This window comes from Myotis yumanensis, unplaced genomic scaffold (assembly GCF_028538775.1).
Source record: "Myotis yumanensis isolate MYYU_CA2020_CCGP unplaced genomic scaffold, mMyoYum1.0.hap1 SCAF_5, whole genome shotgun sequence".
Lineage (NCBI taxonomy): Eukaryota > Metazoa > Chordata > Mammalia > Chiroptera > Vespertilionidae > Myotis > Myotis yumanensis.
Genome location: NW_027223756.1, coordinates 84155996 through 84182085, shown reverse-complemented (window position 1 = coordinate 84182085; position 26090 = coordinate 84155996). Strand labels below are relative to the sequence as shown.

Here is a 26090-nt window from a genome sequence, read left to right as displayed (position 1 = left end):
GTCGCTCTCCCTCCAGGGCCCCGGGTCGCTTTGCCGCCGGCTCTGTCGCGTTGGGACCCGTACGGTTACCAGAAATCTTCAGGGGGACGCCAGGGGACCCAAGAAACCCCAAAATGGTGAGTGCGTGAGGCCAGGGTGCGAAGACGGGGACGAGATGCTGGTTGGACCCGGCGTTATTGGACCGGGCCTCCCCAAGGTCAAGCCCAGAGTCCTCGGAGCCGCCTCTCGGACCTCGGCCTGCTCCCGCACGCGGCGTGGGGGCTGGGCCAGCAGCCGACCCCGGGCGTCCTGCCCCGTCTCTGCGCGCGGCGGTTTCGGCCCGACCCTGCAGCTTAGCTGGGCAGCTCTGCGCCCGCAGCCCCGCGTCCGCAGCCCCGCGTCCGCCCATATGGTGCGGCGGCCACGGGACGGGTCGTCGGAGAACCGTCGTAACTTATTATCGGGGGGCCGTGCGGGAGAGGAACTCATCTGTGGGGTCCCCGGTCCCTGCTTTCTCTCCGGGGCGGGGGGGGGGGGGGTCCCATTTTCTCCTGAGTTTTCCCCATGCTTAGGAAGCAGGGTCTCAAATCCCCAGCCCTGCTCCCACCCCAATCTGCCTCCATTTCCAAATCCCTCCCCCTGCCCCCAAACGCCAACGTCCCCTCCCCAATTCAAGCATCAGAGTCCACTATTTGTCTTCTGGGGCGCGTTTCAAACAGACCCATATTTTAACTGTTTATCATTTTCCCATAGTCAATGGATGGTCTTTTAGTAAAGTTTATTTTTTGTTTGTGGATATTTTACATGAGAGGAAAGTAGCGAATAATCAATCGTTTGCAACTACGTTGTATGAAATTCTTATGCCCGGCCTCCCGGGATCATTCCTGGACACGGACAGCCCATGGCTAGTTCTTTGGATGTTTGGGTGCACGTTCCTCTTGGCAAACTTTCCTGGGTGGTCTGTCCTGTCAACACTGCCTCTCTTTGGGTTTGTCACCTTTATTTGTGGGTTGTTCAAACACTGGGTTTGTGCCTTAAAATATCAGTGGTTGCCCAAAGCTATTCCAGTGGGGAGCAGAGGTCTGTGGTCAGTGACCCAAACTAAGCACACATATGCCCAGAACCTGCAAAGGGAAGTAAGTGCTTTTTTTTTTTTTTTTTTAATATATTTTATTGATTTTTTACAGAGAGGAAGCGAGAGAGACAGAGTTAGAAACATCGATGATAGAGACATCGATCAGCTGCCTCCTGCACATCCCCCACTGGGGATGTGCCCGCAACCCAGGTACATGCCCTTGACCGGAATCGAACCCGGGACCCTTCAGTCCGCAGGCCTACGCTCCATCCACTGAGCCAAACCGGTTTCAGCGGGAAGTAAGTACTTGAAGGCCCAGTTGGTTCTTCCCGGGGAGTCCTCCTCCCCCCTGCAGGTGTCCTACCTGCTCACCCCGTCATGGAAGGAGCCTTTACACTGAGAAGCTACAGCCCTGGGAAGCTGGGGGTGCAGGTGCACATGGGAGAGGGGTTGATGCTCCTTCTGAGGTTTTAGCTGTGGTCCCCCTGCTCCTGTTTCTAGGCATATTGGTTGGCGTTTTGCATCCAGGGTGTAGGTGCACTCCGAGTGTAATTCATGCGCACTGAGAAAGTCTGTAAAAGTCAGGAGTTCTGTGTCCTGGGTTAGGTTCATGAATTTGGGAGTTCATTTGGATCAGAACCTTCTACTAAATCCAGCTGAATGTTTCCTCACTGTGAGATGAAGCCTGAGAGAGGGAGTGTGTCTTCCTGGGGAGGAGAGGGTGTTGGAGCTCCCAGACTTCATTCCTGGGGCTGCTCAGGTGTCCCTCCCTCCTTCCAGGGGTTCTGTCTCAGCCGGGAGAGTACAGAATGTGGAACCTTCTGAAAGTGGCTCTCCTGTCCTGTGGGGAGCAGGCTGCTCCTCGGAGCTGATTCCAATACTTGTTTGTGTTTCTTTCCTTCGGATCCTTTATCCACTGAGTAGTGCAGGCCTTTGACTTTAGTGTCCCTGAAAACTTGGGTATGGAACATATGGGTGCATGTATATTTTTAAAATAGTGTTTTGGATTTTTTCAGTTTATACCCAGAAGTGGAATTGCTGGGTCAAAAGGTACTTTTAATTTTTTTTTTAAATATATTTTATTGATTTTTTACAGAGAGGAAGGGAGAGGGATAGAGAGTCGGAAACATCGATGAGAGAGAAACATCGATCAGCTGCCTCCTGCACACTCCCCACTGGGGATGTGCCCGCAACCCAGGTACACGCCCTTGACCGGAATCGAACCTGGGACCCTCCAGTCCGCAGGCCGATGCTCTATCCACTGAGCCAAACCGGTTTCGGCTACTTTTAATTTTTTGAAGAACCTCCTACTGTTTTACATAGTGGCTACACCAATTTGCAAGCCCATCAACAGTGCTCAAGGCTTTCCTTTTCTCCACAGCCTCACCAACACTTATTGCTTGTTGATTTATTGATAGCCATTCTGATAGTGTGAGGTGATATCTCTTGTTGTTTTCACTTGCATTTTTCTGATGATTAGTGATGTTGAGCATCTTTTCATATGTCTGTAGGTCATCTGTATGTCCTCCTTGGAGAAATGTCTATTCAGGTACTCTTCCCATATTTTAACTGGATGGGGGAGGTGTGTTAATTTTATGAATTCCTTATATATTTGGGATATTGATTCCTTATTAAATGTATCATTTGTGAATATCTTCTCCCATTGAGCAGGTTGTCCTTTTGTTTTGTTGATGGTCCTCTTCACTGTGCAAAAACTTTTTAGTTTGATGTAATTCCATTTAATTATTCATTTATTTTGTTACCTTTGCCCAAGGAGACATATCCAAAAAGATATTGCTAAGAGCAATGTCAGAGTTTACTGCCTGTTTTCTTCCAGAAGTTTTATGGTTTCAGATCTTACATAGATTGACTTATGGATGTTGAACCATCCTTGCATCCCTGGGATGAATCTCGCTTGGTTGTGGTATATAATCCTTTTAATATATTGTTGAGTCCAGTTTGCCAATATTTTGTTGAGAATTTTGGCATCTATGTTCATCAAGAATATTGGCCTATCATTTTATTTTTTTATAATGTCTTTGTTTTGGGTATCAGGGTAATGCTGACTTTGTAAAATTAGTTTAGAAACATTCCTTCCTCTTTAATTTTTTGAAATAGAAATAAGGTAGGTATTCTTATTTGAATGTTTGGTAGACTTCACCAATGAAGGTGTCTGGTTGGTCCTAGACTTGTATTTGTTATTTTTTTTTTTTTTAGTACTGCTTCAATTTCATTGCTAGTAATTGGTCTGTTTAGATTTTGTATTTCTTCCCCGTTCAGTCTTGGAAGGTTATAAACTTTAAGAAATTTTCTATTCTAGATTGTAGAATTTCTTGTCAGATAATTGTTCATAGTAATCTTTGTATTTTTGTGGTGTTTGTTCTGACTTCTCTTTTATTTATATTTTATTTGGCTCTCTCACTTTTTTTCATGATGAGTTGGGCTAAAGTTTGTCAATGTTGTCTATCTTTTCAAAGAACCAATCCTTAGTTTTAGTGATCTTTTTCATTGTTTTTTACATTTTCTATCTCATTTATTTTTGTTCTGATCTTAATTATTTCTTTCCTTCTGTATAATTTGGGTTTTGTTTTTTCTAGTTCCTTTCAGTGTAAAATTGGATTATTTATATGGGAGTTTTCTGGTTTCTTTAGGTAGGCCTGTATAGTTATAAACTTTCCTCTTAGAACTGCTTTTGCTGCATCCTGTGAATTTTGACTTATTTTTCATTTTAATTTGTTTTCAGATAGTTTTTGATATCCGTTTTCTTTTTAATCTATTGTTTGTTTATTAAAATGTTGTTGAGTTTTCACATATTTGTGTTTCCTCCCTCTCCCCCCCCCCCCCCCCCAGTTTTTTTCCTAGTTAATTCCTAGTTTTATGCCATTGTGATAGAAAAAGATGCTTGATATGATCTCATTCTTCTTGAATTTATTGAGGCTTGTTTTGTGACCTAATTATGTAATCTATCCCGGAGAATGTTCCATGTACACTTGGGAAAAATGTGTATTCTGCAGTTTTTTAATGAAGTTTCTAAGATGCCTATTAGGTTGATCTATCTGGATGATGTGAGTGGGATGTTAATATCCTCTACTGTTATTACATTACTGTGAATTTCTCCCTTTATGTCCATTAATAATTGCTTTATATATTTAGGTGCTACTCCATTGGGTTTATAGATATTTACAATTGTTATATCCTCTTTTTGGGTTGACTCCTTTATGTAATGTCCTTCTTTGTCTTTTATATTTTTTGTTTTAAAGTCTATTTTGTCTGATATGAGTATTGCTACCCTAGCTCTCTTTTTGTTCCTATTTGCATGATTACTCTTTTTCATTTCTTCACTTTCAGTGTGCATGTGTCTTTTAATTTGAAGTCTTCTGTAAACAGTATGTAGATAGATTTTTTTTTTCAAATTATAAGAAAAAGTTTATTTAGAAAGTCACAGAGGTAGGAAAGGTGAGCCAACTGGGCTGCATAAGCTCAGAAAACAAGTTAAAGAGGCAAAAGAAAGGCAGAGAGAACACGCCTGGGGGGAAGAGGAGGAAAGGTTGTGGGGGATGGTTCTCCAGAGAGATACACCTGCCCTGAAGAAAGAAAAGGGTGGGGAAAGGTGTGGGCATGCTCAAGAGAGAGAAAAAACACCTCATATTTTTTAAAATTCAGCCAGCCACTCTATGTCTTTTTATTTAATCTATTTACATTTACTATAATTATTCATATGTACTTATTGCCATTTTGTTCATTGTTTCTGTTGTGCCCAGATTACAAGATTCCCAAGAAACCACATCAGGGAGCCAATTCGATGTAAAAGCATAAGAATCTGTATTCAAGTTAACTTGAGCTCTCTATCCACCAGACCCACCGACACATCGGCTAGCCAAGTGGCCAAGAGAGAGAGAACCCCTCCCCGAGACCGGTTATATGGGGAGGGTTGGAGTAAGGGAGGAGAAAGGACTGTGCTTTGCCGATTGGCCAGGCACAAGTCGATGTCCCGTTCCTGGGTGTGGCTAGCAGAGGACGTAGCCCTTACCCTGGGGGAAGGTGGAGGGCGTAGCCTTCGCCCTTTCATTCCCCCCTTTGTCTTGGAACTTCCGGCTCAATCATGAGACGGACTGCTTTTCCATTCCACCGTTGCTAGAGGTTTATATTGGATATACTTTAACAAATGGTCTGGTGGAGGGGAAAGAAACTATTTTAGCTTTAGCAACTTCTATTGAAATAGGATTTTTTTTCTTAAAATTCCTCCATGGCTATTAAAAAGCCAAATTAAGATTAATTTATCTACTGTCCTGATGTTTGCATAAACACAACAAGAATGGTAACTGACTACCTTTGCTGGAATCTCATGGTTGAATTTTAATGTGCCCCGTAGGGCCAGGAAGCCACGCCACCCAGCTGCCATCAGGCCCGCCTGCAGTATCTGCTGAGTTAGGTGAATTCTTCACCTGTAGCAATTCCACCTGAGCCCATGCTCCAGGTTTTAAGGCCCATCTCAGTAGCCCTTCTACCCGTTGCAGTCCAGAGTGTGTGGGGGTTCCGCAGGAATGTAGAGGCATCCCTACTGCTCCCCTTCTACTCTTACCAACCGCCAGTGATGGTAGGGCATGGGCCTGACGCTCCAGCGTCAGCCATCTTCAGGGCTTCCAAGCAGGATACCAGGCTTTCTTCGTGGCATTTTTACTGGCTTCAAGTCTTTAGAGCTCAGACAGGGCTCTTTAAAATATGATACTCCAGTCAAAGTTTTTCGTTAATAAAACCACTATTAGGAATCGGTCTTATTGAATCTATGCAAAGAAATGTATTGCCATGTTAGCATTGCCAAATTTTGGAGGAATTACATAAGAAGAAAGACATACTGCTCTACTCTAAGATTTTCTGACTTTCCTTGCCAATTCCTTTTAATTGTTGGTATTAAACTTTCTTTCTATGCATAACCATGCTTCAGATCTTCTACTCTAAACAGGCTTTTTTCAGACTACCCCTGACATGGGCATGGTCACAAAGGCCTGCAAGCAGTACACAGGCTGCCAACTGTTAGCTGTCTTTCAACAGAGACCAAAACCTGATGGGCACCGTTCCCTGCCCAGGTGGGCACCTGCCCTCTTGGCAGCTAGGCACCCTTTACTTTTTGGGGATCACCCCATATAGTTTTCTTTCAGGACAGCCAATATATATTCAAACCTGCAAGAGAACTAAAGGTCAATATAACATATTAATACAATGAAATATAATATTGGTATCATGGCCGCTTCAGGCAGTCACATTTTCTGCTACTAAACATGTGATTTTATAAATTGTCCTTGTCTCTTTGGAGCTATGTCCTGTCCATGAAGATGCAGGCATCATTTAAGTCTATTGTGGGGGCTCCTGGCGACAGGAGTGATCGCGAGTTATGTCACCAGCATCAGGCAGGTGGAGCACGCCATAGCTTGAGCTTCAGTGGGTTGCGTTGATCTCTTTCGACGCTCCATTTGGTGATGAAGTCTTTTTGGACCGTGGATGGGTCCGCTGACCGGACGTGAGTGTGATGGATCCAGGTCGCAACGCCGTCTAGCAGTGGGGGTCGTTAGCACCACAGTGTAGGGACCCTTCCAACGTGGCTCAAGAGTTTCTTGATGAGGCCTTTTGACGTAGACCCAATCTCCTGGTCTGTGTCGATGAGGAGTTGGAATTGGGCTGGTCTCATAGATGGCACGAAGGCGTGGCCAAATGTCCTCGTGTGCCCTCTGGAGCCCTTTTAAGGCCTGCCAAACATGATTTCATAGGGAGTAAAGCCCAGGGTATAAGGGGAGTTCCTTACCCGGTAAAGGGCATATGGTAGGAGAGCCACCCAGTCCCCGCCAGTTTCCATGGTTAATTTGGTAAGGGTCTCTTTTAGAGTTTTATTCATTTTTTTCTACCTGACCTGAACTCTGGGGTCTATAAGCACAATGTAGCAAATGCATAACGGCTGTCTGTGTAAACGTTAAGCCGCTTTCCAGCTCCCAGTGTCAGTGCCTTGGTGAGTGCAATGAGTTCTGCTCGCTGAGCTGATGTCCCAGGGGGCAGAGCCTCCGCCCACACAGTGTTTGTGTTGGCAACCACCGCCGCACCTGCGTACCTGCACCGGTTCCGCACGAAGCTGCTTTTATACCTGCTCCAGGATTCCCGCACAGTCATGTAGTGGGGCATCTAGGTTAGGGTCAGGTAGCAGGGTAGCAGGGTTGAGGGCCGCACTGGGAAGGAACCGCACTCTAGGGGGGTTGAGCAGCAAGCTTTGATAGTGGGTCATGCGAGCATTGCTCATCCATCTATCAGGAGGCTGTTTTAGGATCCCTTCAATGGCATGCGGGGTTGTGATCTAGATCTCCTGCCCCAGGGTCAGTTTGTCAGCATCCTTGACTAAGAGCGCGGTTGCTGCAATGATTCTTAGGCACGGTGGCCAGCCGGCGGCTACAGGATCCAGCTTTTTAGACAAATATGCTACTGGGCGACTCCAGGGGTCTAAAGCCTGGGTTAAAACCCCTTTTGCCACTCCTTTGCGCTTATCTACAAAGAGGCGAAAGGGTTTTGTAATGTCTGGTAGGCCCAGGGCTGGAGTAGCCAAAAGAGCTTTCTTTATCTGATTAATTCCAAAATCCCAACCCAGCACAGAATATTACATAGAAAATCAAAGTTTCCAGTAAACAATAGAGATGCTTATAAATATCAAATAAATATTTACATTTACACCTTTTTAGTGAATAAGTATTTTTACAGCTTTGGGCTCTTGAGCAGATAACAGGAATATCATCCAAGTCCCCTGATGGGGGCCTGACAGGAATAGATGTGGGGGCCTTTCCCACATCCCAGGACAGGATTCTTGATCTATGTTTTATTTAGATAGAAACGGTTTTTATTACAAACAAACAAATCCAAAACCAAGAAAATCAAGGCCAGAAGTACCCTCTGATGTTTTAGGGGTACCGAGGAAGGAGAAGTTAGGCAGTGTCCAGCCCTTCTCACAATCCACCACCAGCGACCAGTTCCAGCTTACTGGTCTATTATTTATTTAATATTCCTTTTCTTCCATCACACCAAAGCCATGCTTTCTAGTTAAAATTTTTAGCCTTAATTTTTAGGTGATATGTAAATAATTAACATTCCTTAGATTAACAATACATTCAAATTTAACAACAAGGATACATATTTAAGCAATAAGGATAGATCAATTTACAGAAACCAGTTTTTACCTGAAATAATCGTACTTTAGAAATTAGATTACTGCTATCAGTCCCTCTTAAAGACTTTGACATAACCTTTGATTGTCCTTAGTTTAAGGAAAGCAGGGTTTTTTAGATTTAAGAGATTAGTTTAAAAATAAATCCTCGAAGCAAGCACGCTTGCAGCCCCATAAAACTCCGCCTTAAAGCTCCACCCCTGAGTAAATCAGAGGGCGGGGCCTTTGCTGTTTCAAGATGGCGGCCCCCAGGGGAGCAGCAAACCATGCGGCCACGGCTGCCAAGGCTTGGAGCCCAAAATGGTGGCTGTACCAATAAGCAAAGGCATTTAGTTATCACAATAATACAATTTTTCCCAATTCAATCCGAACTTTTCTTTGTTAGGTTCATCTCTGCCATTTTTAAGGCCAAAACAGTCTCGGGTTTTTATTCTGTACTTTCCCTTTACACGTGCACAGAAATCCCACATGTATTTTAAAATTTTTACATTTCTAGCTGGGGCGATCTCCATGGGAAGAGGCCAGCTCGCATCCAGAGCTGCCGCCGCCCCCGGCCTCCCGGGTGTCCGGCCCTCAGGCTCCGCGGGGGACCTTCCCCCGACCCGATGCCGACTGGGGCCTCGCTGCTCCCGCCTCCCGTGAGCGACGCGCCGGCCCCGCCCCCCCGCGCTCCACCTGGCTCCACTCATTCGCCACAAGCCCGGGGCCAACGCCGGCCAACGCAGGCCGCCGCCGCCGCCTCTCCCGTCTCATCCCCGGGGCGCGACCCCGCGCACGACTCTGCCTCGGCGCGAGCCACAACCCCGGCATGACCGGGGCGGGGAAGGGGACCCCATCGCTGTGACGGGCCCCGAGACCCCAACCCTTTCGACCCTTGGCCGCGTGCAGGGCGAGGAAGCTCCCAAATGGGAAAAACCGTGGCCTCAAGGTCTCTCCCAGCACCCGCCACCGACCGGGCCGGAGGCCGAGCCCCCAGGGCCGCTGCCGCAGCCTAGCCGCCTGGGCTCGCGGCACGGCCGGGCTCCGGGGCAGCCGCACACCGGCTTCAGCCTCCGCATCCAGGCGCATCTTTCCTTTTCTGCGGCCCGAGGCACAATGATCCCCTGCCTTTAAACTCACATACTTTCACCAGACATTCATTCAGAGTTTAAATAATCCATCCAATTCCTAACAACTTTCCAATTTCTGAGAGAGCTCTAAAGCCTCCCGCAATCTCCTTGAACTGATCAATCACAATACCCAAAGGAGCAGTCTGAGTCCGTCCCGTCCCATAACATCCGTCCACTAAGTCCACAGTAAACAAAAACACAGACAGACAAACAGGGCCCCAAAGAACAGCCTTCCACTTCCATGGAAGAGACAGATGATGGCTTACGCCAAACCGGCGGGAACTACCCACCTCGTCTCAGATTGGGGTTTCTACAGACCTTCCGCCTTTTCGGAAGCAAAATTACACCCCTACAGATACAGATGGAAGATCGAGGCGTCCCCCGACTCCTCCCGCCCTTTGACCCCTTTGTGCGTCCACGGTCAATGTGGGCGATACAGATTTCAGAAGTGAGCTCACACAGAACAGATAAAGCACATAGAACAGACAAACACAATACACAGACACTTACCGCGGCCATGCAGATTCTACGAATTGGGGGAGTCCCTACATGGTCTTGGGAACCCCGGGCGAGCCCCCAAATGTTGTGCCCAGATTACAAGATTCCCAAGAAACCACATCAGGGAGCCAATTCGATGTAAAAGCATAAGAATCTGTATTCAAGTTAACTTGAGCTCTCTATCCACCAGACCCACCGACACATCGGCTAGCCAAGTGGCCAAGAGAGAGAGAACCCCTCCCCGAGACCGGTTATATGGGGGGGGTTGGAGTAAGGGAGGAGAAAGGACTGTGCTTTGCCGATTGGCCAGGCACAAGTCGATGTCCCGTTCCTGGGTGTGGCTAGCAGAGGACGTAGCCCTTACCCTGGGGGAAGGTGGAGGGCGTAGCCTTCGCCCTTTCAGTTTCTTGGTTGTTTTTATAGTTCTCCTCTCTTCCTTTCTTCTCCTGATCTCTTCCCCTATGGTTTTCTACTTTTCCTTAGTGTTTTGTTTGGGTTTCATTCTCTTTATTTTTTCTTTATCTTTTGTAGGTTTGGGGTTTGTAGTTACCATGAGGTTTATCTCTACTATTCTGTATCAGTAGCAGTCTATTTTAAGCTGATAGGCATTTAAGTTTCAAGGTACTATATAAAACATTGCCCTGATGTTTTATGTTATTGATGTTATGTTTTAGATTTTTTTGTATTGTGTCAGTCCTAACTACTTATTGTAGTTTGAGTTGAGTTTGATGCTTCTATCTTTTGACATTCATAGTAGTTTTTTAAATGACTGATTTGCTGTATTTATTAAATACTTGGCTTTATCTATGAGATATTTTCCTCTCATATATTTTTTTCTTTTTAAATTTTTAAAATTGATTTTAGATAGAGAGAGGAAGGGGGGAAAGAGAAACATCAATTTTTTAAAATAATTTTTTATTTTTCAATTATAGTTGACATACACTATTATGTTAATTTCATGTGTACACCCCAGTGATTAGACATTATAAAACTAAGTGATCTTCCCAAAATATCTCATACCCATCTAGCACAATACATAGTTATTAGAATATTATTTTTTTTCTTCTCATTTTTTTATTGTTGTTTCATATATTTTCTCTTTTTTCTTTTTTTTTTTTTTATTGCTTAAAGTATTACAAAGGGTATTACATATGTGTCCTTTTTTTCCCCCCCGCCCTTGACAATCCCCTGGCCTCCCCTACCCCCCAGTGTCTTATATCCATTGGTTATGCTTATATGCAAGCATACAAGTCCTTCGGTTGATCTCTTACCCCCCTCCCTCCTGCCCCCCAACCCTCCCCAGCCTTCCTGCTGCAGTTTGACAATCTGTTTGAGGCAACTCTGCCTCTGTATCTATTATTGTTCATAAGTTTATAATGGTCTTTATTATCCATGAATGAATGAGATCATGTGGTATTTTTCCTTCATTGACTGGCTTATTTCACTTAGCATAATGCTCTCCAATTCCATCCATGCCGTTGCAAATGGTAAGAGTTCCTTCCTTTTTACAGCAGCATAGTATTCCATCGTGTAGATGTACCACAGTTTTCTAGTCCATTCATCTACTGATGGGCACTTAGGCTGTTTCCAGATCTTAGCTATGGTGAATTGTGCTGCTATGAACATATGGGTGCATATATCCTTTCTGATTGGTGTTTCTGGTTTCTTGGGATATATTCCTAGAAGTGGGATCACAGGTTCAAATGGGAGTTCCATTTTTAGTTTTTTGAGGAAACTCCATACTGTCTTCCATAGTGGCTGCACCAGTCTGCATTCCCACCAGCAGTGCACAAGTGTTCCTTTTTCTCCACATCCTCTCCAGCACTTGTCATTTGTTGATTTGTTGATGATAGCCAGTCTGACAGGTGTTTTGATTTGCATCTCTCGGATGATTAGTGACTTTGAGCATGTTTTCATATGCCTCTTGACTTTCTGAATGTCCTCTTTTGAAAGGTGTCTATTTAGATCCTTTGCCTATTTTTTGATTGGATTGTTTATCTTCCTTTTGTTAAGTTGTATGAGTTCCCTATAAATTTTGGAGATTAGGCCCTTATCAAATATGACATTGGCAAATATGTTTTCCCACACAGTGGGTTTTCTTGTTGTTTTGTTGATGGTTTCTTTTGCTGTGCAGAAGCTTTTTATTTTGATGTAGTCCCATTTGTTCATTTTCTCTTTAGTTTCAAGTGCCCTAGGAGCTGTATCAGTGAAAAATAGAATATTATTGACTATATTCCCTATGCTCTACTTTATACCCCCATGACTATACTATAACTATCCTTTAACCTTTTACACCACCACCCAACCCCTTTCCCATCTGGCACCATCGAAGTGTTCTCTATTTCTGTTCTGCTTGTTTGATTATTTTGATTTTAGATTTAATTGTTGACAGATATATATTTACTGCCATGTTGTTTATATTTTTGAACTTTTATTTCTTCTTCTTGAAGAAGACCCTTTAACATTTCATGTAATACTGGTTTGGTGGTGATGAACTCGTGTAGCTTTTCCTTGCCTGGGAAGCTCTTTATCTAACCTTAAATTCTAAATGATAGCTCTGCTGAGTAAAGTAATCTTGGTTATAGATCCTTGCTTTTTATCACTTTGAATATTTCTTGCCACTCCCTTCTGGCCTGCAAAGTGTCTATTAAGAAATCAGCTGACAGCCTTATGGGAATTCCCTTGTAGGTAACTAACTGCTTTTCTCTTGCTGTTTTGCAGATCCTCTCTTTGTCTGTAACCCTTTACATTTTATTTTATTTATTTATTTTAAACCCTTTGCATTTTAATTATGTGTCTTGGTGTGGGCATCTTTTGGTTCATCTTGTTTGGGACTCTTTGCACTTCCTAGACTTATTTGTCTATTTCTTTCACCAGATGAGGAAAGTTTTTTGTCATTATTATTATTTTTTAAATATATTTTTATTGAATTTAGAGAGAAAGGGAGAGAGAGAGAGATAGAAACATCAGTGATGAGAGAATCGTTTATCAGCTGCTTCCTGCACACCCCCCACTGGGGATCGAGCCTGCAACCCAGGCATGTGCCCTTAACCAGAATTGAACCCGGAACCCTTCAGTCCCCAGGCTGACACTCTATCCACTGAGCAAACCAGCTACAGCTCTGTCATTTTTTTTTCAAATAGGTTTTCAATTTCTTGCACTCTTCTTCTGGTACCCCCATGATGCAAATGTTGGAATGCTTAAAGTTGTCCCAGAGGCTCCTTACACTGTCTTCATATTTTGGATTCTTTTTTCCTTTTTGCTGTTCTGATTGGGTATTTTTGTTGTTGGTTGGTTGTTTGTTAATCCTCACCCAAGGATATTTTTTCCATTGATTTTTTTTTTTTTTAAGAGAGAGTGAGTGAAAGGGAGGGAGTCAGGGAGAGAAGGAGAAAAAAGTGAAAGAGAGAGACACATACATACATCAATTGTTTGCCTACTGCACACACCCTGACTAGCGTTGTGGATCATTTCTACAACCCAGGTATGTGCCTTGACCAGAAATTGAAACCTAATCCTTCAGTGCACTGGGTGACTCTCTAACCACTGGACAAACCAACCAGGGCCTAATTGGGTTTTTTGCTTCCTCATATTCCAAATCACTGATTTGATTCTTGGTGTCCTATACAGTTGATTCCCTGTAAATTATTCTTCATTTTAGTTAGTGTATCCTTTATTTCTGACTGGTTCTTTTGTATAGTTCCTATGTCCTTTTTCATGCTGTTGAAGCTCTTACTAAGGTCTTTGGACATGTTTCTTTGTCTCTGCATTTTGACTGCTTCCCTGTGTTGGTTTCTATGTATTAGGTAGAACTGCTATTTCTCCTGGAATTGTTAGAGTGACCTTGTCTAGTAAGTGTCCTATAGGGCCCAGTGGTGCAGCCTCCCCAGTCACCTGCACTGGGAGCTCCAGGTGTGTCCGTCTATGGGCTCCGTACACTTCCTATTGTAAGTGAGCCTTTATTGCTGTTAGCCTCACTGGGAGAGATTGACCACCAGGCCAATCGGCTATGCAAAGGAACAATGAATGGCCTCTGCTTGCACTTTTGTCTGACAAAAAGCAGCTCAACCAGCTCCTGATGTCAGACAATTTAATTCTTCCCTTTATGTCCCTGGTTCCTTGTAACATGCTGCCCCATGCTGGAGCTCAGAGGGAGTGAGTTCTAAATGAGTCTGTGTGCGGCCCTTTAGTTACAGCCCAAAGTTATGGGACTTCTCTTCTGGCACTGGAACTCTGGGCTGGGTATCTTGTGTAGGGGCTGGGACCCCTTGCTCCTTATGAGGAACCTCCACAGCCAAGATATTCCTCCTGATTATAAACTGCCACATGTGGCTGTGGGCCCCTTCTACCCGTCTCGATATGGCTCTTTCTAATGTATTTTTCATTTGAGTTATTGTATTCTTCGGGTCTGCTTGGTTATTATACTTTCTAACTCTTTGTTAAAGTTCTCCCTAAGTTTTTCTATTCCATTCTTAAGTTTGGTGAGTATCCTTATAACCATTTCTTTGAAATTTTTATCAGGCAAATGACTTATCTCCATTTTTGTAGGGGTTGCCCCACCCCCACCCCTCACCCCCCAAGGTTTTTCTTGTTTCTTCATTGGAAAGATATTCTTCTGTCTTTTCATTTTGTTTAACTTTCTATGTTTGCTTATATAATTAAACAAAATAACTGTCTCTCCCAGTCTTGAAAAAGTGGCCTTTTGTAGATGCAACCTCTGTGTAGGCTGTTTGCTAGGTGGTTTCAGCAGGCTGGGAGGAGCTGAGCAGGTGCCTAAGGTGTCTGTCTGCGATATTGGCATACCAAGCCAGAGCATCGCTGGGTGTGGAGGCCAGGTGCATGTAGTTATGCTCTGTTGACCCTGCTTGCTCCATTTATTCAGAGCCAAAATGGTCTCAGGTGATGTATCCAAAAAAATCGACAGTGACCTTGCAGGTAGGCCAGAGCACCAGAATAGAGCTCCTGTTACCCAGTGGAAGTGGAAGGGGTGTAACCAATGGCACTCACTGACAACTCAAGAAAGTTCCTTCTGTTCCAAATCCCTGATGACCTCGGTTTCCCAGCTTTCTCTGTTAAGATTTCTTTCTCTCCTTTGCTGTTCAGAAGTTTTTGATTCACCCAATGGTCGGCAAACTCATTAGTCAACAGAGCCAAATATTAACAGTACTTCTTCAAAATAGACTAGCACAGGCCGAAAACCGACTTCTGCGCATGGGCCACAAAGTTTCAATCACACTGTACGTGCGCGCCCGCACGTGGTATTTTGTGGAAGAGCCACACTCGAGGGGCCAAAGAGCCACATGTGGCTTGCAAGCCACAGTTTGCTGACCACGGCAGTCGGCTTGGCTCAGTGAATAGAGCATCGGCCTTCAGACTGAAAGGTCCCGGGTTCAGTTCTGGCCAAGGGCACATGCCTGGGTTGTGGGCTCGATCCCCAGTAGGGGGTGTACAGGAGGCAGCCGATCAATGATTCTCTCTCAACATTGATGTTTCTCTCTCTCTCTCTCCCTCTCCCTTTCTTTCTGAAATCAATAAAAATTTAAAAAGAATTTTGTTGATTCAGCCCTCAGTTATTTTGCAGGAGTTTATACATGTATGTTTGATGCTTGCTCATGGCAGGGGCCTACCCCATCACCATCTTGGACTCCAGTTTGTTTATATTAAACAAGAGGCTAGCCTTACCTGGTTTGACTCGTTGGATAGAGCATCAGCCTGAGGACCAAAGGGCCCTGGGTTCAATTCTGGTCAAGGGCACGAACCTTGGTTGCAGGAGGCAACCAATCGATGTGTTTCTCTCACATCAATGTTTCTGTCTTTCCTTCTCTCTTCCACTCTCCCTAAAAATCAATGGAAAAATAGCCTCAAGTAAGGGTTAAAAAAAAATTTATGAGGAAGTGAGTGTGTCCAATAAATAATAGTTCTGACAACAAAGTTATAAAATAAATGTTGGGAAACCACAGTGTCATATGTGAACTTGTTATGAATTAAGTATCAATTCCTAGTGCTGTTCATCTCACCCATTCTCCTGTATACATATTTGGGATGCTTTAGGATTCTGTGGCCTTTGAGGATGTAAGTGTGAAATTCACCCTGGAGGAGTGGGCTTTACTGGATTCTTCACAAAAGAAACTCTACAGAGATGTGATGAGGGAAACCTTCAGGAACCTGGCCTCCATAGGTAAGGGTGACAACTTCTTACTTACTTGCTTAGTCAATTAGAACACCAGTGTTGTTTGCTCATCAATGGATTTCCAAAGAGTAGAATGTGGAAAGGAGATGTATTGGTAAATAAACCAGGCATGGTCACAGCTCATCATGGATTTATTATGTATCAATTTTTCTATAAGTTATTTTTCTTTGGTTTTTTTAGGTGTGTGTTATTGTTTTTTCCAAGAGGTTTTATGTTTATAATTTTTCCTGGTCTGCATTTTAGGAGAAATATGCAACGACCATGACATTGAAAGTCAATATGAAAATCATGGGACAAATTTAAGGTGAGTCACACTGACATGAGAAGCAGTGTTCCATGAATCTCAGTAAGTCTTGAAATATTTATAACTGCACATAAAACAAATCAGCCAAGTTTTTTTATTCTTGCAATATTTTCATCATAATTTTTTCTCACATGTGATTTAGATGTTTAGTGTTTCAAAATTAGTACATTTGGAAATAGTATTTTGAAACTCCATTTATGAATAAACTTTTAATAATAGCTATGATTGAGCTCTCTTGCAAAACATTTAGAACTTTCAAACAATCAGAAAGCACTAAACACTTATAGTTTCCTTAATTATGGTTAAAAAAGGTCATTTAATAACTATTAATATAAATACATTAATAAATAAAATCCTTTTCACTTTTTACAGCATTCATATAGTAAAGAGACCGGGTAAAAATAAACAAGGTAGTCAATATGGAGAAAACTTCAGCCAAATTCCAAATCATAATCAGAAAAAGAAAACTTCTGGACTAAAACTGTGTGAATGCAGTGTGTGTGGAGTCTTCATGAATCATTCATTCTTTAGTAGGCACATGAGATCTCACACTACACCCAAACCATGTGAGTATCAGGAATATGAAGAAAAGCCATATAAATGTAAGGAATGTGGGAAAGCTTTCAAGTATCGTCAGTCCTTTCAAAGGCATGAAAAGATTCACACTGGAGTGAAGCCTTATATATGTAAGCACTGTGGTAAAGCTTTCAGTTTTCTCAGTTATTGTCGAACTCATGAACTATCTCACACAGGAGAGAAACCGTATAAATGTAAGCAATGTGGTAAAGCTTTCATTTGTCCCAGTTACTTCAGAAAACATGAAAGAACACATACGGGAGACAAACCATATAAATGTAAGCAGTGTGGTAAAGCCTTCAGCTGCTTTACATCCTTTCAAAGCCATGAAAGGAGACACAGTGGAGAAAAGCCCTATGAATGTAAAAAATGTGGCAAAGCCTTCACTTGTCCAAGTTACTTACGAAAACATAAAAGAATTCATACTGGAGAGAAACCCTATGAATGTAAGCAGTGTGGTAAAGCCTTCAGTTGTCCCAGATCCTTTCGAAGTCATGAAAGGAGACACAGTGGAGAAAAGCCCTATGAATGTAAAATATGTGGCAAAGCCTTCAGTTGTCCAAGTTATTTTCGAAAACATAAACAAAGTCATACTGGAGAAAAACTCTATGAATGTAAGGAATGTGGGAAGTCCTTCAGTTGTCCAAGTTACTTTCGAAAACATGAAAGAAATCATACTGCAGAGAAACCCTATGAGTGTAAGGAATGTGGGAAAGCTTTGAGTTCTCTTACCAACTTTCAAAGACACATGATGAAGCACACCGGAGATGGGCCTTACAAATGTAAGGAGTGTGGGAAGGTTTTTGATTGTCCAAATTACTTTCAATATCATGAAAGCACACATAGTGGAGAAAAGCCATATGAATGTAAGGAATGTGGTAAATCCTTCAGTACTCCCAGATCCCTTCAAAATCATGTACGAACTCATACCAGAAAAAAACCCCATGAGTGTAAGGAATGCGGTAAAGCCTTCAGTTTTCCCTGTTTCCTTCAAAAACATGAAAGAAGTCATACTGGGGAGAAACCCTATGAATGTAAGCAATGTGGGAAGGCCTTCACTTGTCGCAGTTCCATTAAAAAACATGAAAGAACTCATAGTGGAGAGAAGCCCTATGAATGTAAGGAATGTGGGAAAGCCTTCATTTCCCTTTCCAATGTTCGAAGACATATGATAAAGCACACTGGAGATGGGCCTTGTAAATGTGAGGAATGTGGGAAAGCCTTTGATTGTCCTAGTTCATTACGAACACATGAAAGAACTCACACTGGAGAGAAACCCTATCAGTGTAAAAAGTGTGGTAAAGCCTTCAGTCGTGCCAGTTCTTTACGAAGTCATGAAAGAGCTCATAACTAAGAAAAAGTCTGAATATAAGGAATGTGTGAGAACCTTTTGTGGACACATAAGAATGCACACTGAAGAGATACCCTATGTGGCAAGCCTTTAGCTATCTCATTTCCTTGGGAAGCCACACCCAAGAACAGACAAACAAAAACCTCACAGTGGAAAAAGTTCTAAAAGTAAACAATATAGGAAAACCTTCACTTGTCTCAAATCCCTACAAAACCATGTGAGAATGAATACTGAGTAGAAACTGTATAAGTGAAAAAAACATAATTTTTAATTTTAATATATTTTCAAAGTGGTGTGAAAATTGCATTGGAAATAAATCCTATTAATGTAACTAATATGGGTAACCTGTTGAAAATGAGGTTACTATAAAATTTTCATGATATGAATGAAATATTATAAAGGTTATAGATATATGGTCTTATTATTACTGACTTATTCTTTAAGTAATTTTCTGTAGTATGGGGTCCTACTTGTGTAAGTAAATATTGAAGTGAGGTAATTCTGTAGATCTGTGGGTGAATTGAAGTGTATTTCTAGCATGCAAGTAGGTTTAATTTTTATATAATTTTGTAATTGATCCATAAGAAAGGGACCATTGAAAAAATGACATTTGGTATTTGTTTTTTGTTTTCCTACTGGCCAATGGTGACAAGTACTGGATATGTTTTACCCTTTATATACGTGTGTATTCTACCTTTCTTTCTTAATAGAAAACTACTTTTTCATTTGCCTGAAGAGCCTTATTGTTTTTCTTGCCAATAAATACATTTGTAAGTGTGCAAAGTTCATCATGGAGTATAGTCTCATGAATTATTTTCATCTGTTGTTCCTCGTTCTTTATGATTCCTTCTGTTTGGACTATGGAGTGTGCATTAAGAAGAGAGATCTGCCAAAATCGGTTTGGCTCAGTGGATAGAGCGTTGGCCTGCGGACTGAAAGATCCTGGGTTCGATACCGGTCAAGGGCATGTACCTGGGTTGCGGGCACATCCCCAGTAGGGAGTGTGCAGGAGGCAGCTGAGCGATGTTTCTCTCTCATCGATGTTTCTAACTCTCTATCTCTCTCCCTTCCTCTCTGTGAAAAATCAATAAAATATATTTTTTAAAAAAAGAAGAGAGATCTGTGATAAGACAATAAAATCTAGACTTTGAAATAAGCCTTCTTAACTGTTATAACAACATGAGTAATGTTGTGAAATACAAATGTTGCCTTTCTGGTTCCATGTTAGAATTCTCCGAAGATGCAACTTGGAACACAGAAGCGAAATAGGATTAGGCAGGTTTTGGAGGCACCTGTATAGATAAGACAGACAGATGCATAGGGCCTTTGTGAACACTTGCTTCTAGACCATTTTCTTCATTCTTTGCTCTGCCAATCAAGAATATCCTCCTTGGCCATAAAAAGGAATGAATTGATACCATTTGCTATAAAAAATGGAGGGACCTACAGGGTAATTTGTTAAATGAAGTAAGTCAGTCAGAGAAAGATAAATATTATATGATTTTACTGATAGGTGGAATCTAAAGAACAAAAGAAACAAACAATATTGAAGCAGACTCTAGATAGAATAGACTAATTGTAGCCAGAAGGAAGGGGAATTGGGGATCTGGGTGAAAAAGATAATGGGGTTAAGAACAAATCGGTAGTTACAGAATAGCATGGGGATATAAAGTACAGCATAAGGAATATAGTCAATAATATTGTAATGATTATGTATGGTGCCAGGTGGGTACTGGAAATACTGGGGGAGACACTGTATATGACAAAGTATATGACTGTCTAACCCAGCCGTGGGCAAACTATGGCCCGCAGGCCGGATCCGGCCCGTTTGAAATGAATAAAACTAAAAAAAAAAAGCCGTACCCTTTTATGTAATAATGTTTACTTTGAATTTATATTAGTTCACACAAACACTCCATTCATGCTTTTGTTCCAGCCCTCTGGTCCAGTTTAAGAACCCATTGTGGCCCTTGAGTCAAAAAGTTTGCCCACTCCTGGTCTAACCACTGTGCTGTACACCTGAAACCAATACAAAATAATCTACAATAGCAGCCTAGGTAGACGGCACACCCTTACGCATCACACCCTAACATGGTCACAAGATGGCCATGCGCATAGCAGAGGCAGGGCCCGGCAGAGGAGGTGGGTTGCAGCAGGGGTGGGCAGTTGTGGGCGATCAGGCTGACAGAAGAGCAGTTAGGTGTCAATCAGGCCAGCAGGGAAGCATTTAGGGGCCGATCAAGCTGGCAGGCAGAAGCGGTTAGGGGCAATCAGGTAGGAAGGTAGGTGAGTGGTTAGGTGCCAGCGGTCCCAAATTGTGAGAGGGATGTCCGATTGCCGTTTAGGCCTGATCCCTGTGGGACATCCCCTGAGGGGTCCCAGTTTGGAAAGGGTGCAGACCAGGCTGAGGGACACCCCTTCCCCCATGCACAAATTTCATGCACCGGGCCTCTAGCATTGAGTATAGACTAGTTGGGGGGGAAAAGAATATCCTCAAAACCACCAGTGGCCACTTGACTTCCATTTGATTTCAGCTTTTGGCTTCTACAGTTGTCTCCAAAGTTCAAAATCAAAGATCCAATGCATTTGGATTCTCCTACAAGCCCTCATTTTTTTATAAGGCAATAAATGTAGACTTTCATCATTGGGAGTGTTCTCTGAAACACTAACTCCACTCCAGTTAGGGCCATTCAATTATTTTTATTGTACATGATTGAGAGAAAGTCTGTGCTTTTGCCCTATCTGGTTTGGCTCAGTGGATAGAGCATCAGCTTGCAGACTGAAAGGTCCCGGGTTACATTCCAAAGGCATGTACCTCAGTTGCAGGCTCGACAAGAGGCAACCAATCAATGTGTCTCTCACATTGATGTTTTTCTCTCCCTATCTCTCCCCGTTCCTTCCTTCCACTCTCTAAAAATCAATGGGAAAGTGTCCTCTGGTGAGACTTAACAAAGAAACAAACAAAAAGTTTGTGCTTTTTTTCTCCAGTGAATGCTTCTGTAGCTTTTCTTAAAGACATTTTACTAACTTTTTAACATTCATATGCTAAGACATATGATTGTGTTTTTTATTTCCTGAGTGTATACATTAAAATTCCATTGTAATTATGGATTTTTAGGTCGATGTGTAATTTAATCTATTTAACCTTTATATATTCTGAATCAATATTATAATTTGCATACAAATTCAGGTATTTTCCCTCAAACAAATTATTTTTATTGTTATAATTTTTGTCACAAGGCCAGTTTCTTACTTATTCATAATACCAAAATATTAAACCATAATTGTTTCGATCCCCTCCTGCCAAAGACCACCAGATCACATCTGTAGTTGAGAGGTGTTTGAGTTTTAGTATGAGTAGTCCCCCTTATCTTTGAGATGGATGTTCCAAGACCCCCAGTGGATATACCAAACCATGGATAATACCAAACTACATATATATATATATATATATATATATATATATATATATATATATATATTTTTTTTTTTTACTAATGTTTTTCTGTACATATATACCTTTAATAAGTTTGTTTATAAATTAGGCATAGTAAGACAGGAACAACTAATAATAAACTAGAACAATTATAGGAATACTAGAGGCCTGGTGCATGGATTCGTGCACCAGTGGGGTCCCTCAGCCTGGCCTACACCCTCTCGCAATCCAGGACCCCTCAGGGGATGTGACTGCCAGTTTCAACCTGAGGGCCTGCAGGGATCCCACTGAAACCGGCAGTCCGACATCCCCCAAGGGATGTAGTAGTGTGTGAAGTGGTAGGCGGCCGGGGAGGAGCCCGGACCAGGTGCCACGCTGCTCCTGCTCATCCCGGCCCCACTTCACTTGCCGCTGCTGCTCAGTAACGTGCTGCCGTGGAGGCAGGAGAGGCTTCTGCAGCTGCAGCTGTGCTCCCCAGCCGTGATCCCAGCGTCTGGTGCCCATCAGACAGCTGAGCATTGCTCCCACTGTGGGAGTGCACTTACCACCAGGGGACAGATTCTGTGTTGAGCATTTGCCCCTGGTGGTCAGTGTGCGTCATTGCAACTGGTCAAAGGGTCATTCAGTTGTTCAGTTGTTTGGTTGCTTAGGCTTTTATATATATAGATACTGTAATAAAAGTTATGTGAGCTCTGGTCGTGGCTCAGTGGTTAGAGCATCAGCCCACCCACAGAAGGGTATTGGATTTAATTCCTAGTCAAGGGCACATACCTGGGTTGCAGTTCCCTCCCCACCCTCAGTCAGAGCACCTACAAAAAGCATCCAGTCAATGTGTCTCTTTCACATCAATGTTTCTCTCTCCCTCCCTCTCTCCCCTCCACTCTGTCTGAAAAGCAATGGAAGAAATATCCTCAGGTGAGGATTAAAAAAAAAAAAAGTTATGTGAATGAGGTCTATCTCTCTAAATATTTTATTGTACTGTAGTGACTCTTCTTGTGATGATGTGGGTGACAAAATGCCTACATGAAGACATGAAGTGAGGTGAATGATGCAGGCATTGTATTGCATTAGACTACTTCTAATCTTATGACATGTCAGGAGAATCACCTGCTTCGGGTGATCCTGGATTATCAAACCATGATAGTTTGATGGTTGGGTGTCAGGAGCAGAAGAAGATGATGATGAAGGGGATATTTTTGTGGGGAGAGGGGTATTGGTTTGTTTTGTGGGGGGGTTTTGACTAATGTCTTTTGAAAGAACAGTGTATTCAGAAGTTGGTGTCTTTTTCTTAACTCATCAAAGTGTTGCTTCAGAGGTTGTGATCTTTGGTGATCATACAGGTGATTTTAAAGATGTGCTTTACCTGAGGATTGTGTTTCATAATTTTATCCTTTAATATCTGCACAATTCAAAACACTTTGGCAAATTTCAATAATGCCCACATTGCTGATTCTGCTTCAGTTTTTCTTTTTCTTCTTTAGATAACAAGTTCTCTTTATGTTTTATTATTTTACTAGAGGCCTGGTGCACAAAAATTTGTGCACTGGTGGGGGGGTGGGGGAGTGTCCCTCAGCCCCACTTGTGCCCTCTCACAGTCTGGGACCCCTCTGGAAATAACTGACCTGCTGGCTTAGGCCTGTTCCCAGGTGGCAGAGGGCAGGCCCAATCCCTAGGTGCAGCCCCTGGTCGGGCTCAAAGCAGGGCTGATTGGGGAGTTGGGACGCCACCCCCTGTCATGCACAGAGCAGGGCGGATCGGGAGGTTGCAATGCCACCCTGAGTCACACTCAGGGTAGGTCCGATTGGGGGGTTGGGGCACCGCCCCCTGTCGCTCACAGAGCAGGGCCCATTAGGGGGTTTGGGGCTCCATACCCTGTCATGCACAGAGCACGGCCCATCAGGGGGTTGGGGAGCTCCCCCGTCACACACAGAGCAGAGTGGATCAGGGGGTTGGGGAGCTACCCCCTGTCACGCACAGAGTAGGGCCGATAGGGGAGTTGGGGCACTGACCCCTGTCACCCACAGAGCAGGGCCGATCAGGGGGTTGGGGCGCCGCTGCTGTCACACTCAGGGCAGGGCCGATGGGGAGGTTGCAGCTCTACCCTGTCACACACAGAGCAGGGCCCATGGGGTGGTTAGGGCGCCTTCCCCTGTCACACACAGAGCATCTGCCCCTGGTGGTCAGGGCTAATCAGGGGGTTGGGAAGCTCCCCCCTATCAGGCACAGAGCAGGGCCGATCAGGGGTTGGGGCTCCTTCCCCTGTCAGGAACAGAGCAGAGCGGATAGGGAGGTTGTGGCCCTGCCCCCTGTCATACACAGAGCCGCAGGGCGATCAGGGGGTTTGGGTGCTGCCCCCTGTCATGCTGCTCCAGGGGCCAGGAGGCCTCACAGCTCTGCTGATCCTGGGTTCGGGAGGCCTCGAGGCTCTGCTGATCCTGGTGCTGGGAGGCATATTACCCTTTTACTATATAGGATAGAGGCCTGGTGCACGGGTGCGGGCTGGCTGGTTTGCCCTGAAGGGTGTCCTGGATCAGGGTGGGGGTCCCGCTTGGGTGCCTGGCCAGCCTGGATGAGGGGATGATGGCTGTTTGCAGCTGGTCACACCCCCTTCAGGGTGGGGGTCCCCACTGGGTTGCCTGGCCAAGCCTGGGTGAGGGGATGATGGCTGTTGGCAGCTGGTCACACCCCCTTCAGGGTGGGGGTCCCCACTGGGGTGCCTGGCCAGTCTGGGTGAGGGGCTGAGGGCCGTTTTCAGGCTGACAGGCGACTGAAGCTCCCAACCTCTCCTTTTTTCTTTTCTTTTTTTATTCTGGGATTTATTTACCTTCTATAGCTGTCACTGGAGCTGAGAGCTGGCTTTAGCTCTGAGGCCGGCTCCAGCTTGAGGCCTCGGCTGCTGAAAGCAGGGATCTGGGTTTGTTTGGGTTCTATAATTGTAACACTGTTTTGGTCCTGCTCGCTCCAGCTCTGATGGCTGAAAGCAGGTTTCTGGAGTTTTGTTTAGCTTCTATATTTGCAACAATGTTTCTTAGAGAGCAAGCTCAGAGGCTTGCAGGGAACCTTGGCTTCCTCCGTCACTGGAGCAAGCAAGCCTCCCTGTTCACTTCAGCTGCCTGGCTGCTGGCCACCATCTTGGTTGGCAGTTAATTTGCATATCAACCTGATTAGCCAATGGGAAGGGTAGCGAAGTTATGGTTAATTACATGTTTCTCTTTTATTAGATAGGATTTTTAAATTTACCTTTATTGTTAAAAGTATTATAGGTCTCCCACTTTTTTCTCCCATTGACCTGTTCTACTCAGTGATTCTCTCTCAGCATGGATGTTTCTTACTCCCTTCCCCTCTGAAATAAATAACTATATATTTTTTTAAAAAATAAAAACACATTACATCAGAATGTGCCTGTATTTGGATTAATGGTCTTTAAAAAAATAATTAAGGTTAGGTGAGTTCATGGGGTGGGTCCTACCTAATGTGAATGGTATTCTTCTTTTTTTTTCTTTTTTTTGCCACGAGGTGTGTTTTATTTCATTAACCATACAAATAATGTTCTAACAATATCCCAGGGCAAACTGGAGAATTTGGCAGTCCGATGGGGGGGGGGGGTCCCCCGAGGGACCCACACACAGGTCGATGGCATGGGCGCGGAGTGTCCGGGTTCACAGTGCAGTTTGTGGCTCGTGTCCTTGCAGGTGGCCTTTTCCTCCACATCGCAAGGGGATCCCGAAGACGCCAGGGTGGGAATCCTCGGGGTCTTAGGACATCTCACTCCGCTTCTTCTGCTCAATGGTCTCTTTGGTCGGCAGGGTGTTCTCTTGCGTCTCCGTCTTCTTCAGCTTCGCCTTATCGAAGCTGGCGACTTCCCCCATGTCTGGCTTGTCTGCCATTTTCTTGAAACAACCCTAGGCCTTCGCTCCCAGACGGGGTCCCTGGATCCCACTCACGTCGCTGCAGCAAGAGACCGTGATTGGTATTCTTACATGAAGAAGTCAGGTCACAGAGAAGCACAGAGGAAGCACAGGTGAAGACAAAGATAAAAGACTATCACCTACTGCCCTGGCTGGTTTGGCTCAGTGGATGGAGTGTCAGCCTGTGGACTGGGGGGGTCCCGGGTTCGATTCCAGCCAAGGACACATGCTTGGGTTGCGGGCTCGATCCCCCTCCTCGCCGCCACCCCCAGTGGGGGCCGAGCAGGAGGCAGCCACTCAGTTGTTCTCTCTCATCATTGATGTTTTTATCTCTCTATCCCTCTCCCTTCCTCTCTGAAATCAATAAAAAAAATTTTTAAAAAGACTATCACTTACAAACCAGAGAAAGGAGACTAAGGAGAAACCAATCCTGCCCAGACCCTGATCCCAAACTTCTAGCTACCAG

The 26090-nt window shown here is 43.9% G+C and overlaps 2 protein-coding genes across 2 annotated transcripts; one reads left to right on the top strand and one right to left on the bottom strand.

The window, feature by feature from the left end:
• On the top strand, positions 1 to 18253 carry LOC139010976 (zinc finger protein 709-like). Its single transcript, XM_070416113.1, is given in 5 exon segments — positions 1 to 116; positions 15911 to 16037; positions 16293 to 16353; positions 16726 to 18136; positions 18139 to 18253. Coding segments are annotated over 5 exon segments (1620 nt in total). The 5' UTR covers positions 1 to 113; the 3' UTR covers positions 18157 to 18253.
• A 6959-nt stretch (positions 18254 to 25212) lies between these two features.
• Positions 25213 to 25652, bottom strand: LOC139009835 (thymosin beta-10-like). The gene has a single exon (XM_070413956.1). It carries the CDS (start codon positions 25601 to 25603, stop codon positions 25472 to 25474), a length of 132 nt encoding a protein of 43 aa, XP_070270057.1. The 5' UTR covers positions 25604 to 25652; the 3' UTR covers positions 25213 to 25471.
• Positions 25653 to 26090: the final 438 nt, after the last annotated feature.

Bases quoted from the DNA above. Each gene is read 5' to 3' on its own strand.
- LOC139009835 (XM_070413956.1), bottom strand. From the start codon at position 25,603: ATGGCAGACAAGCCAGACATGGGGGAAGTCGCCAGCTTCGATAAGGCG.